At 36.7% G+C, this 15,723-nt stretch overlaps 1 protein-coding gene across 4 annotated transcripts in view; it reads right to left on the bottom strand.

Moving 5' to 3' along the window:
- Positions 1 to 10,625: 10,625 nt before the first annotated feature.
- The window catches only part of IMMP2L (inner mitochondrial membrane peptidase subunit 2), an 861,434-nt gene continuing 856,336 nt past the window's right edge, over positions 10,626 to 15,723 (bottom strand). For all 4 annotated transcript variants that reach the window (XM_082693091.1, XM_082693092.1, XM_082693089.1 and 1 more), the window contains one exon: positions 10,626 to 11,242. In XM_082693091.1, coding sequence (XP_082549217.1) covers positions 11,123 to 11,242 — 120 coding nt within the window. In that variant the 3' untranslated portion in view covers positions 10,626 to 11,122. The remainder of the gene's footprint in view (positions 11,243 to 15,723) is intronic.

Here is a 15,723-nt window from a genome sequence, read left to right as displayed (position 1 = left end):
TGACCTTAGCGGAAAAGCTTTCAGTTTTTCTCCATTGAGAATGATATTTGCAGTGGGTTTTTCATAGATGGCTTTGATAATATTGAGGTATGTACCCTCTATCCCTACACTTCGAAGAGTTTTGATCAGGAAAGGATGCTGTACTTTGTCAGATGCTTTTTCAGCATCTATTGAGAGTATCATATGGTTCTTGTTATTTCTTTTAATAATATATTGTATATAATTGATTGATTTGTGGATGTTGAACCAAACTTGCAGCCCTGGAATAAATCCCACTTGGTGATGGTGAATAACCCTTTTAAGGTACTGTTGGATCTTATTGGCCGATTTTGGTGAGAATTTTCGCATCTCTGTTCATCAATGATACTGGTCTGTAATTCTCTTTTTTGATTGGATCCTTGTCTGGTTTTGGGATCAAGGTGATGCTGGCCTCATAAAAAGAGTTTGGAAGTTTTCCTTCCATTTCTATTTTTTGGAACAGTTTCAGGAGAATAGGAATTAGTTCTTCTTTAAATGTTTGGTAGAATTCCCCCGGGAAGCCGTCTAGACCTGGGCTTTTGTTTGTTTGGAGATTTTTAATGACTGTTTCAATCTCCTTACTGGTTATGGGTCTGTTCAGGTTTTCTATTTCTTCCTGGTTCAGTTGTGGTAGTTTATTTGTCTCTAGGAATGCATGCATCTCTTCCAGATTGTCAAATTTGTTGGCATAGAGTTGCTCACAATATGTTCTTATAATTGTATTTCTTTGGTGTTGGTTGTGATCTCTTCTCTTTTATTCCTGATTTTATTTATTTGGGTCCTTTCTCTTTTCTTTTTGATAAGCCTGGCCAGGGGTTTATCAATCTTACTAATTCTTTCAAAGAATCAGCTCCTAGGGGAGCCTGGGTGGCTCAGTGGGTTAGGCCTCTGCCTTCGACTCTGGTCATGATCTCAGGGTCCTGGGGTCAATCCCTGCATCGGGCTCTCTGCTCAGCAGGGAGCCTGTTCCCACTCTCTCTCTCTCTGACTGCCTCTCTGCCTACATGTGATCTCTGTCTGTCAAATAAACAAATAAAATCTTAAAAAAAAAAAAGCTCCTAGTTTTGTTGATTTGTTCTATTGTTATTTTGGTTTCTATTTTATTGATTTCTGCTCTAATCTTTATTATTTCTCTTCTCCTGCTGGGTTTAGGCTTTCTTTGTTGTTCTTTCTCCAGCTCCTTTAGGTGTAGGGTTAGGTTGTATACTTGAGAACTTTCTTGTTTCTTGAGAAAGGCTTGTATTGCTATATAGTTTCCTCTCAGGAATGCTTTTATTGTGTCCCACAGATTTTGAATCATTGTGTTTTCATTATCATTTGTTTCCATGAATTTTTTCAATTCTTCTTTAATTTCCTGGTTGACCCATTCATTCTTTATTAGGATGCTCTTTAGCCTCCATGTATTTGGGTTCTTTCAAAATTTCCTCTTGTGATTGAGTTCTAGCTTCACATCCTTGTGGTCTAAAAATAGACAGGGAATGATCCCAGTCTTTTGGTACCAGTTGAGACCTGCTTTATGACCCAGGATGTGATCTATTCTGGAGAATGTTCCATGTGCACTAGAGAAGAATGGGTATTCTGTTGCTTTGGGATGGAATGTTCTGAATAATCTATGATGTCCATCTGGTCCAGTGTGTCATTTAAGGCCTTTATTTTCTTGTTGATCTTTTGCTTGGATGATCTATCCATGTCAGTGAGGGGACTGTTAAAGTCCTCTACTATTATTGTATTATTGTTGATGTGTTTCTTTGATTTTTGTTATTAATTGGTTTATATAGTTGGCGGCTCCCATGTTAGGGGCATAGATATTTGAAATTGTTAGATCTTCTTGTTGGACAGACCTTTTGAGTATGATATAGTGTCCTTCCTCATCTCTAATTATAGTCTTTGGCTAAAAATCTAATTGATCTGATATAAGGATTGCCACCCCAGCTTTCTTTTGATGTCCACTAGCATGGTAAATTGTTTTCCACCCCCTCACTTTAAATCTGGAGGTGTCTTTGAGTCTGAAATGAGTTTCTTGTAGACAGCATATTGATGGGTTTTATTTTTTTTATCCATTCTGATACCCTGTGTCTTTTGATGGGGGCATTTAGCCCATTTACATTCAGGGTAACTACTGAAATATATGAATTTAGTGCCACTGTATTGCCTCTAAGGTGACTATTACTGTATATTGTCTCTGTTCCTTTCTGATCTACTACTTTTAGGTTCTCTGTTTGCTTAGAGGACCCCTTTCAATATTTCCTGTAGAGCCGGTTTGTTGTTTACAAATTCTTTTAGTTTTTGTTGTCTTGGAAGCTTTTTATCTCTCCTTCTATTTTCAATGATAGCCTAGCTGGATATAGTATTCTTGGCTGCATGTTTTTCTCGTTTATTGCTCTGAATATATCATGCCAGTTATTTCTGGCCTGCCAGGTCTGTGGATAAGTCTGCTGCAAATCTAATATTTTTACTGTTGTATGTTACAGACTTTTGTCCCAGGCTGCTTTCAGGATTTTCTGTTTGTTGTTAAGTCTTGTAAATTTTACTATTAGATGACAGGGTGTGGACCTATTCTTACTGATTTTGAGGGGAGTTCTCTGTGCCTCCTGGATTTTGATGCTCGTTCCCTTTGCCATATTAGGGAAATTCTCTACAATAATTCTCTCCAATATATCTTCTTCTCCCCTCTCTCTTTCTTCTTCTTCTGGAATCCCAATTCAATAATGTTGTTTTGTCTTATGGTATTTATCTCTTGAACTCTCCTCATGGTCTAGTAGTTGTTTGTCTCTCTTTTGCTCAGCTTCTTTATTCTCTGTCATTTGGTCTTCTGTACCACTAATTCTCTCTTCTGCCTCATTTATCCTAGCAGTAAGAGCCTCCATTTTTTATTGCACTTCATTAATAGCTTTTTTTATTTCAACTGGGTTAGATTTTAGTTCTTTTATTTCTCCAGTAAGGGATTTTATTTCTCCAGATGGGGTTTCTCTAATATCTTCCATGCCTTTTTCGAGCCTGGCTAGCACCTTGAGAATCTTTGTTCTGAACTCTAGATCTGACATATTACCAATGTCCGTATTGATTAGGTCCCTAGTTTTCGGTGCCTCTTGTTCTTTTTTTTTTTCTTTTTCTTTTTCTTTTTTTTTTTTTTTTTTTTGTGGTGAGTTTTTCCACCTTGTCATTTTATCTGGGTGTTGTGGCCATGAACAACGTCTTGTGTGCCGCCAGCTTACTGTCACTTTTAATCATAACTGAGTTGGCAAAAACGCAGAAACATGGTCATAACCTAGAAAACATAACTAAGTGATATTTAGGAAAAAGAGGAAGATGGTTTTGGTGAAGTGTTTGGTCTCTGCCATACCAAAGAAAGAGAGAGTGACTATGTGAAGATAAGGACATTAGAGAGGATTTTTTTTTTTAAATCAAAAACCATTTGTGGGGTGCCTGGGTGGCTCTCTTGTTTCAGTGTCTGCCTTCAGCTCAGGATATGATCCCAGGGTCCTGAGATTGAGTGCCGCATTGGGCTCCCAGCTCAGTGGGGAGTGTGCTTCTCCCTCTCCCACTGTTGCTCCCCCTGCTTGAACTCGATCTCTCAGTAAATTTAAAAAAAAAAATTTTCAAAAGCCATTGTGAGAGAGTTTCTCAAGAAATTTCTGACTTTTAAAATACACATTGTTAATAGAGGTTTACTCTTATGGCTTTAGGAATGATAATGGGTAGTGTGGAAAGGTGGCTCTTGCTGGAAAATCTGTAGTTTGGTTCACTTCTGCCTCTTGGTTTTAGTGGGAGAGGAGAGAGGATATCAAGGATATCGAGGAATGAAGACCCAAACTGCTGATACAGATATCTCCAAATGGCCTTTTAAAAAAAAAAAAAATTTGAGGTATAATTGACATATAATGATGTCTTAGTTCCAGATGAATAATGTAATTTAATATATACATTAGGAAGTGGTCACTACAGTAAATCTAGCTAAAGTCCATTGCTACAAAATTAAAATTCTTTTCCTGTGACAAGAACTTTTAAGATCTATTCTGTGAAGCAACTTTCAAACATGTCATATAGTGCTACTAACTATAGTCACCATGCTATATATTATATCCCCATAATTTATTTTTTCACTGGAAATTTGTACTTTGGACCTCCTTTCACCCATTTTGCCCATCCCCATGCCCTGCCAACCCATGAACCTTTTCTCTGTATCAGTGGGCGAATTTTGGTTTTGTTTTTAGATTGCACGTATAAGAGAGATACAGTATTTGTTGTTCTCGGACATATTTCACTTCGCATAATGCAGTCAAGGCCCATCCATGTGGTCAAAAACACTGAGATTTCCTTCTTTTTATGGTTGAATAATATTCCATTGGATATATACAACATATTTTCTTTACCCATTCGTCTATCATGGACATTTAGGTTGTATCCATGTCTTGGCTACTGCAAACAATGCTTTAATGAATATGGGTGGGCTTATATCTTTTCAAAGTAATGCTTTCATTTTCCTCCAACAAATTCTCAGAAGTGGAATTGCTAGATCATGTGGTAGTTCTCTATTTTTACTTTTTGGAGGAACCTCCATGCTGTCTTCCACAGTGGCTGCACCAGTTGACATTCCTACCATTAGTGCATAAGATTTCTTTTCTCTACATCCACATTAACACTTTTATTTCTTGTGTTTTTGATCCTAGGCACCCTAACAGCTATGAGGTAACATCTTGTTGTGGTTTTGATTTGCATTTCCCTGATAATTAGTGATGTTGAGCATCTTTTCATGTGCGTTTGCTATCTCTTTGTCTTCTTTAGAAAAATGTCTATTCAGATCCTCTGCCCATTTTTTAATTATTTTCAGGTTTTGCTTTGTTTTGCTGTTAAGGTATATAAATTCCTTATCTCTTTTGGATAATATATATATATATATACATATATATGTATATATATATATGTTTTTAGACCACAAGGATGTGAAGCTAGAACTCAATCACAAGAGGAAATTTTGAAAGAACCCAAATACATGGAGGCTAAAGAGCATCCTACTAAAGAATGAATGGGTCAACCAGGAAATTAAAGAAGAATTGAAAACCATATATATATATATATGGTTTTCAAATGTATGCTCTCATTCAACAGGTTGCCTTTTTACTGTGTTGATGGCTTTTTCTTTGCTGTGGTCCCACTTGTTTATTTTTACTTTTACTGCCTCTTCATTTGGTGCCAAATCCAAAATATCATCATCAGTACTAGACATCAGGAGCTTATTGCCTATGTTTTCTTCTAGTTTAATAATTTTAGATCTTATGTTTAAGACTTTAATCTATTTTGAGTTAACTTTTGTGCATGGTATAAGATAGTGGTTCAGTTTACTTTTCTTGCATGTGACTATCCACTTTTCCCAACACCATTTCTTTTTTTTTTTTTTTTTTAAAGAAGACTCTTTTTTTTTTTTTTTTAGATTTTTTTTTTAAATTTTTTTTATTTATTTACTTGAGAGAGAGACCGTGAGAGAGAGCATGAACGAGGAGAAGGTCAGAGAGAGAAGCAGACTCCCCATGGAGCTGGGAGTCCGATGCGGGACTCGATCCCGGGACTCCAGGATCATGACCTGAGCTGAAGGCAGTCGTCCAACCAACTGAGCCACCCAGGCGTCCCCCAACACCATTTCTTAAAGAGACTGGCCTTTCCTTGTTTTTATATTCTTGGATCCTTTGTTATAAAGTAATTGACTATCTATGTGTATGTTTAGTTCTGGGCTCTCTGTTCCTCTCTGTTCCATTCCATTGATCTTTGTGTCTGTTTTTGTATCAATACTATAGTATTGATACAAATCAATACTATTGATTTGATTACTAAAGCTCTGTAGTATAGTTTGAATCAGGGAACGTGATACCCCCAGCTATGTTCTCCTTCCTAAAGATTGTTTTTGGCTGGGTGGGGAAAGCAGGTATTTTGTGGTTCCATACAAATTTTAGGATTATTGGTTCTATTTCTGTGAAGAGTACCATTGGAATTTTATCAGAAACTCTAGAAAGTCTATAGATTATTTTGGGTAGCATGAACATTTTAACAATATTAATACTTCCCATCTATGAGCATGGGGTATCTTTCCATTTATTTCTGTCTTCATTTTCTCTCATCAGTGTCTTACAGTTTTTAGTGTTTAGAGCTTTCATAATTTTGAGTAAATTTATTCCTAGATACTTTATCCTTTTTGATACAACTGTAAATGAGATTAAACAAATTTATCTGATAGTTCATTATTAGTGTATAGAAACACAGTGAATTTCTGTATATTGATTTTTGTATCCTGCAACTTTACTGAACTTGTAGATTAATTCTAAAAGCTTTCTGGTGCAGTCCTTAGGATTCTATTCTATATATATATTTATTATATATAATATGTACATATTATATATAATAGCACATAATCTGTGAAGAGTTACAATTTCTTCCATTCTGATTTAGATGCCTTATATTTATTTTTCTTGACTAAATGCTCTGGCTAAAACTTCTAAAACTATATTGAAAAAAAAAATGGAACAAGCATTGGCATCCTTGTCTTGTTCCTGATCTTAGATGAAAAGCTTTATCTTTTCACCAAGGAGTATGATATTACCTGCGGGCTTCTCATATATGGCCTTTATTAGGCTGATACATGTTACCTTTATGCCCACTTTGTTGAGAGTTTTTATTATAAAAGGATATTGAATTTCATCCAGTATTTTTTCTGTGTCTGTTTAAATGATCACGATTTTAATCCTTCATTTCATTAATGTCATCTATTACATTGATTTGCACATGTTAAACCAGTTTTGCAACCCTGTGTGATCATTGTGTGTGATCATGGTGTTTGATCCTTTTAATGTATTTTTGAATTCCTATGTATAGGAACCCTGGCTTTCTCTTGATTTTCATATTCCTGAAATACATTTTTCCATCCCTTGACTTTGTGTGTGTCCCCTTAAATCTGAAGTGAATCTCTTCTTAGTGGCAAGCCCTTGATGACATTCTGTTTTCTGTATGTTTTATAATTCCTTTGTTCCTTTCTTCTCTTGTTCCCTTCTTTGTGATTTTATGACTTTCTTTAGTGGTATGCTTTATTTCCTTTCCCTTTATCTTTGGTATATGTACTATAGGTTTTGGCTTTGTGGTTATCGTGAGGCTTATATATAACAACTTATATTTGTAATAGTCTATTTTAAGTTGATAATAACTTAAGTGTAAACATATTCTAATGCCCTAGATTTTACTTTTCCCTCCCCAGGTTTTGATGTCATATTTTACATCACTTTACATTTTTATCTTTTGTATTCTTTAAATAATTAATAATAAAATAACTATAGCTAAAATATTGTCTTTTAATCTACATATAGCTTTATAAGTGAAAATCTCTCATGTTTTCTAATATTATTCTGGGTACACACACACACACACACACACACACACGTATATTATCTCCTTAAGTAACGTCTACACTGAATGGGGGCTCAAATTCATGACTTCAAGATTAAGAGTCGCATATTCTTCCTACTGAGCCAGGCCACCACCCCCTGAATTTTGCTGTATATTTACCTTTACCCATGGGATTTGTACTTTCACATTTTCCCATTATTGAGTAAACTTTTATTTCAGCTTGAAGGAATCCCTTTAGAATTTCTTGTAAGTCTGGTTTAGTCGTGATGAACTCCTTTAGTTGTTGCTTGACTGTCAAACTCTCTCCCCTTCAATTCTGTATGATAACTTTGCCAGGTAGAGTATTCTTGATTGAAGGATTTTTCTTTCATCACTTTGCAGGGCAGAGGGAGGGAGATGATATATTCAAAGTTTCTGCTGAAAAATCTGATGGTCTTATGGAGTTCCTTGTATGCAATAAGTTGCTTTTTCTTGCTGCCTGTAAGATGTTCTCCTCATCTTTGACATTTTAATTACACTGTGCTTTGGTGAGAGTCTCTTTGGAACTCTGAGATTCCTGGACCCAGAATTCTGTTTCCTTCCATGGCTTAGGAAATTTTCAGGCATTAATTTTTCCAATACGTTTTCTGCCCATCTCTCTCTTCTCCTTCTAGGAATCCTCTAGCATGAGTATTAGTTCACTGTATGTTGTCCCTTAAACTAGCTCTTTTTTTTTTTTCTTTGTTCTTTTTCCTCTTACTGGATGAGTTCTATGACCTTGGCTTTGATTTCATTAATTCTTTCTGCTGCTTTACCTAGTCAGCTGTTGCATCTCTCTAGTTTATTTTTTAGGTTACTTATTGGATTCTTTAGTTCTGTGATTCTATATGATACTTCATTTTATTTTCTTTTTATTGAATCTTCAGTTGTTCATGCATTCTCCTGAGTTCAGTGAGCATCTGTATGACTGTTACTTTGAACTTTGAACAGGTAAATCATTTCTATCTTTGTCTTTAAGGACTTTTTATGAGGTTTTATTTTGTTTTGTTTTTTTTTTCCATTGGGCACACATTCCTATTTCTTCATATTCATGACTCTCTGTTGGCTTCTATGCATTAGCTGTCATCACTCCCAGTCTTGAAGGAGTGACCTTGTTTAGGAGATGAACCTTACCATTCTATCCTTCTCTAGCTCTTGGTTGTCTCTCAAACCTTTGTGATTGTCCAAGCAAGCTACTTTATTTCTGGTGGTTCCCAATATTTGAAGGTATGCTAAGACCTGTCATGGCTCCTGGGGTGGGGGTGGGGGATTCTTAGCACCTAGATTCAGGCTTTTTGGAAGACAAACCCTTAGGTAGCAGCTTTTGAAGTATGCAAATGTGTACAGTTCCGTGGGACCACAAGTCTTGCTGGCCACAACAGCTAGATAATGTAGACCTGTCCCCTAGGTGTCACTAAAAAAAAAAGAAAAAAAAAGAAAAGGAGCAGAAGACAAGTACAGAAATTCCTTTCTGGGGTGGTGGAAACCTGGAGTGAGGGAAAGTGCTAAGACGGTGTGCACTGACTTCTATACCTGGCATCCCTACATCTTTAGGTCCCTAGGTCTGTATCAGACCATATGTGTGCCCCTCAGGGCAAAGCTCCAGACAAGCATATAGGCCTCTTTACCAGTCCGCTCTCTGTGTTGCATCCTGGGAGTGTAGCCAGATGAGAACTCTCTTTCAGATTGTTACTACAGCTAGTTGATCCAGAAGTGTCCTCTGGGCAGCAACTACAAAAATACAAAACAAAAAAAAAAACAAAGCACCAGACATGCATATAGGCTTCTGACTGGGAGATACTGGCACTTTGGAATGTGGCAAAGAGTACAAAGATAATGCCTGTGCTCTTGAGGTCTCTGAAGATTAGTCAGGCCTAAGATGTGTGTTTAATTTGAAGATAAGATAACAGGCCTTTTTCACAGAAAGACTGGGCTCCTTGGTCTGTTGACTCCTGCTGTATCCTGGGGGTGGCAGCTGGTGAAGAACTCTTTCTGCATTGGTTAATATTAGGTGACTGATGCTCTTATAAAAGTATAGACTGGATAACAGTGATTAAGTCTGCCTAGAGTTGCATTTTTGAGGAGGTAACTTAGAAGCTGAGTTGTTCGACATCATCAAGTATTAACTCTGCTGGTGATGTGTTAGATGGCTAGAGAATATGAAATTAAATAAAGAGCATTTATCTTCTCTCTGAAGATTTACAATCTTGAATTAATAGGAATCAGAGGTAGTGAGTGAGGCAGCAAGGATGATAACCAGTTTGCTGAACTGTTAAAATATCAAATTCCTCACCAGGTGGTAATAAATAGGAGCTATTCCCAGAACTGCTCTATTTGCTCTACCCTGCCTGTCCTCAGTATCACCTCCACACCCCTCTTCTGTGGGCCCCAGAATTCCCTATTTTTTAGCAACTAAAGGGTCATTGCCCTTATGCACTCAATATTTTACACATAATCCCAGGGGATGCCCTTTGCCAAGAGACAAAAGTTACAAGCCTTGAAATGGTACTGACTGTTTAGTAAATAGGAGTTAAAAGGCCAGAGCATGAAAGAGAAGTTGGGGAATAGAGAGAAATGGAATTGATAAGGGTCCAACAAAAGATTTTAAGCAGATCTCCTTTTAAAAACAACACTTTTCATTATACATAAGTACTCACTGGTATTTGTTGAATGTGCTACTATGATGCTGAAGAATTGTTAGTAACAGCTGCTGTTAATAGGCATATATATATCTTTTTTTACCCTTACTCTTTGCATTCCTGACCACTAAGGAAACTTGCATCCACATTTGCAAGAATATAGACTCGTATGAAGGAATTTACTGCCTTACCTCTGCAGTTAGAGGATCTATGATGCCATTATCATCCCACTTTGCAATTGGTGATTTCAGTATTTACAGAGGTAAACACTGAAAATCATTGGGAGGAAAAAAAGTTGATCAAACAGGAATATTTTTTTTCATTTCACTCGGAACATTTTACCAAATAGTGACCGAATACTGATGAATAGGTTTATTCATGGATGTGAACAGGCAAGAGATCACTCAGAAGTTTTTATTTAAAAGGGCTAATAAGAAAGCTTTAATTTTATGGAAATATTGATAGAATTGGTTCTCCTTACTTTAATTCCTTGCTTCCAAAAAAAAAAAAAAAATTCCTCATTAAGGGAGGTACAGGTTAAATGATTAATACCCAAAACAGTACCTGAGCAAATCAGTTTTATTTTTATATCACAGTTTACTGTTCTTCTTAGCCAGCAGTCACTGCCTCGTACATACTGTCAATTACAATATAATTTCCATCACTGTATGTTTCTTCATGTTCTAAAGAGTAAATGACATTACTGAATTACTTTCATCAAATATTAATTTTCATATTCTCTCAGCAGCAAGCACCAAAATTAAAACCCAACAATCAAGAGACTAAGTACACATAACAAATTCCCTGTAAGACATGGGAATAAAGTTTTCCTATTCCCAAAGGTCTGTATTTTTTGGCATTGAGCAATAGAGTATTACAATTAAACACAAAATCAGTTGCTATTTAATACTATATAATATTTTAACACTTTTTCTTTAATAATGCAGATCATTTCATTTGAAACAAACGTTGCCCTTCTGAAGGTTCCTCCTCTCCATCCCTTCTGTAATGGGTGGTTTTGGCCTGCCAATGCCAGCAGCTGAGGGAGTTTCATGCCATTATTCCTCTTCTCTCTGAACTAGCAAGCGCTCTGGAGGAAGAACAGATTCCAGTTTCTGCCAGCGCTCTGGAGGCCACAGGATATGTGTAGCATGGGCATGGAGAAGTCCGAGGGAAACCTGAACCCATGGAGACACAAAGAAAGCAAGAAATTATTTTATCAGAATTAGTATCTCAAAGACAGAATTTGATCCAGGTCTGAAATTCGTTGGAAAGATAATGATTAAAAATAGTAAACATATATATGGTACTTTTGTAAGTGATTTATATACCTGAATGCCTTTAAATCCTCATAACCATTGGAGGTAGTTATTAGACCCATTTTGCATTTGAGAAAACTAAAACAAGTTAAAGAACTTGCCAAAAGTCCTACAGCAACCAGTTAGTTGGTGGAGGCTGGCTTCAGAGCTGAGCTGTCCAACCCCAGGGTCTGCAACCTTAACCCCCCCATCCTCAGTTTGCATACAGCCAGGGAGCATAAATCTGGTTTGCATTCTCAGAATTTCCTATGGAGTTATCAGTATTTTAGGGGAACTTTACTATGTGGATAAGTCAGAGACATGAAAAAAATATTTTTTATGAAAAGTATTGTCCCATCTACTGGCTGAGCAGCACAAGTTAGATTAAAGTGAGACTAAAGGCCTTCCTTGGAAACTACATGGAGCAACATGGAACTAGTGATCACAGAGGGAGGTGGAAAACTAAGGGAAAGCCAGCATTGGAGGATAGGAATCAAGTATAAAGATGACAGATGGCAAAGACGCCCATCAACAGATATGTGCCTGGTTTAAGAGGAGGTCACTAGAGGGAAGCACTGAAGGCTGAACCCTGAGAAGGAAGGAGCCCTTAAGACGCAGTAGCGCTCCTAGGGCCATCAGCTGCAGTGGGCAGAAGAATGCAGGCAAACCTGTTTAAAAGGCAGATCCAGGAAGGCCCTATTCTCAGATCACCCTGCAGTGAAGCAAGGTCTGGAAACCTGTGTCTTTTGTTGTTGATGCTATTGTTGTTACTATCGGATAATATTTTAATAGTAGTTAAAAAAACTTAAAGTACACTTAGCACATATCTATGTAGTGCTAGCTATAAACCCGATACTATGGGTCCACTTTTTATTTTCAAATCTTTTCCAATCAATTGGAGCTCCATAGAGATTAACATACAAGACTGCTTTCATTGAAGTACTATTTACTAGCATATGCATTCGAGAAATCACATTGCATAGAGAGTCAAAGAACTGGATGGCAGGTGAGGGACTCTAAAAACATAACTAGAAACACTTTTTTTTTTTTTTTAAACAAACTTCACAACATGTTGGAACACAAATAAGCCCAATGGCTATCAAGAAGCCCAGGGGCCCAATAAAGGAATATTACTTTGAAAATCAAACTAGTTACTTATATTTTGTTGCATTTGTTACTTTCTCCTTGTAGGCCTATCTGTATACATATACTTTTTGTATTGAACAATTTGAAATTTGCTGATACTCTGAATTTACCCCTAATATTTCCATGTGTCTCCTCAGAACTCTTTCCTACATAAACATATTGCCAGTTCTTAACGATACAATATTAATGTATAGCCAATATTCAGAATTTTCCAATTGCCCCAATAATGTCTTTTATAGCTATTTTTTTTAATTCTTAAGGATCAACAATTGCATCATAATTGTCATTGTTTTTGTTCAGGCCTGTTGCCTTGTAAGATATCCTACATTTACAATTGCTTGATTTTTTTCCCCTCCTGAAAAGATTCAAGTTAAATGTTCTTGGCAAGAACACAATGTACTTGATAATGCATTCTTCCTATTCTGCCATGGCAGAAGGCTCAAAGTATCTGTTTGTCCCAGTCTTGGGATATGAAGTTTGATCACTTGATTAAGGTGATATTGACCAGATTTCTCCTCTGTAAACAAATCGTTCTCTTTTTATAATTAGTAACTAATCTGTGGGATGGTATCTTGAAATATGTAACTGTCCTGTGTCAAGATTTCATCTAGTCATTTTATTATTTCTCAAGGAAGCTAGTTTCTAAACCATCTCATGATTTTAACATCCATCGATGATCCTTCCTGAATTAGTTAGCACATCGATGATTACAACAGGAGTTTCCAAATTTATTTTTCCTTTTATATTTATTAGCCATCATTCTTCTCTAAATTGATTCCTCTTCCGATCCCAAATCCGTCTTTCAATCAATATCAAATATTTCTTCTTATGAATTCTTGGTTAACAGTGGACAGCTCTCTGTCAGTCCCCAACCACTTCCTTATTTCTTGGTACCACTCCATGTTGCAGGCCTCCTTGTACTTTATACCTGTGTAGCCATAATCAGACATCTTATAAAGAAGCCTTGGTTTTACCCAGGAATATTGTTTAGAAACCAAAGCCTGCTACTATATGTACTCATTGCTCTAAAGGTGTCAGAGAAGAAAAATAAAATACAAAACCTCAAGGTTTTCCCTCACCTTCCCCCATTCCATATTTCTCTCTCCCTTCTTCTAAAGTCAGCTCTCTGGTTCCCAACCACAAATTTACTGGGTAAAAAAATCAAGGTTTCTTTGCAACTATTTTAATCCTTAAAATACATCTCATTTTTTAAGGGTTATATTTATTGGAATTTGTCCTTTTTGTCCTCCACAGTGTAGCTGTATTAAGCACTGTTCGGTTTGTTTCCCTTTGTATTCGATTTTAGTGTGCTTTTGCTATCCTTTTTGATTAAATGTTATTTTTGAATACATAAACATTTGCATGGTTCAAAAGTCAAAATTATTCTTAAAAGGTAAGGTAGGCAGAATGCCCCATCTAACACACACTCCAAATGTATCCATATCTTAATCTCTGGAAGGTATGAATATGCAGTGCTACAGAGCAAAGAGCATTAAGGTTACTGATGGACTTAAGGTTGCTGATCAATCAGTTGATGCCAAGATAATGAGACTATCCTGTAACATTCCATGAACCCAAATATAATCACAAGAATCCACAAATGTAGATGAACTAAGCAGAAAAGTTAGAGTCAGACAGAGATGTTATACGGCTGGATTTTGAAGATGGAGAAAAGGGCCATGAGCCAAGGAATGCAGGTGGCCTCTAGAAACTAGCAAGGAAAGCAATTATCCCCTAGAGCTTTCAGAAAAAATGCAGCTTTGCTGATACTTTGATTTTAGCCCAAAGGATACATATTGGACTCATGACCTCCAGAACTATAAAATAAAGGTTGTTTTAAGCCACTATATTTGTGGCAATCTAGTGGGAAACTAATACAAGAAATACAAATTGCATTCCCATCCACTACCACACTCTCGAAGATGAACTGTTTTCATTAGAATATTTTTCTTATTTCCCATTTTTTTCCCTCATACCAAATGTAGAATCCTACATTCACTTTTGCACCTTGTTTTTATTCTCACCCGGATATCTTAGAAACCATTCCCTAACACTTCATTGAAAGGGAGCCTATGGTTTTTACAACCCCTCTCCCCTTAGTGATTCTAATTAGCCTCATTGGGAATTCAGGATCTGAATTTGCCACTTAGCACCACACCCAGAAGCAGCAAGCTTAACGGACTTTAAAGAATCCTTTGAATATATTCTGGAACATGCTAAGTAACCATTTCAACCAGGTTAACTGCCAGGAGCTTAGATCTAATGGTCTGTCATAGTGAACTTCTTATCTATTTTTGTTTTTGTTTGGGCTCAGTGAAACTGTAGGACAGCTGGTCTCCATCCTCTCCAGAATAACCCTTTTTAGATTTGATAGCTGCTACTTGGTTGTTCCTCAAGCCTTTATTTGCTGTTCCAACTTGTTTAACTTGTCTCATATGGTTGATTTGCCAGGACTCCTGCCAATATATTTGCTTGCTTGCTTGGTGATTCAATTTTTTTTTTTTAAATCAACTTTCATTTTACTAAAGCCTAGGATTTTCTTTATTCCAAACATTTATTAGGTATACAACGTGCTTCCTGGGTGGGGTCGGGAGGGGTTGGGGAGAACCTCACAGATGTAGAGTATTATTGTTTAAAAGTATGGTATGGAGTGCAAAATTTAAGAATTTCTTTAAGAAAGACTAATAAACAGTGCCTATGTATTCTAGCAGTCTGTCACAGATCCTTATTAGTATGTATACAGACATGCAAAGAACATAGTGAGTAAAGCACAGAAAATTCAGAAGTAAAAGAACTTAAAAACTAAAAGCTATACCTCAGCTATAGTTTTGTTTTCCACACATACTGGATTAAGCAGGGTCTTCCAGAGAAACAGAACCAGTAGGACATGTGTTCATACACAGAAACAACTTTATTTAAAGGATTTAGCTCATATAATTATGGAGGCTTGGTGAGTTTAAAATCTATCTAATGGGGAAGCCAGAAGACTCAGCAAAGAGTTGCAGTTTAATTTCAAAGGCAGTCTGCTGGCAAATCCTTTATTGCTTGTGGGAGGGCAGCCTTTTGTTCTATGCAGGCCTTCAACTGACTGGATGAAGTCCACCCACCTATTGGAGAACAAAATGCTTTACTCAAAGTCCTCTGATCTAAATGTAAATCTCAGCCCAAAATACCCTTAAAGTAACCTGCAAAGGGGTGGACCCCATAGCCCATCT

Source organism: Mustela nivalis, assembly GCF_964662115.1.
Source record: "Mustela nivalis genome assembly, chromosome: 12".
Taxonomy (NCBI): Eukaryota; Metazoa; Chordata; class Mammalia; order Carnivora; family Mustelidae; genus Mustela; species Mustela nivalis.
This window is presented reverse-complemented; position numbering and strand designations above follow the sequence as displayed.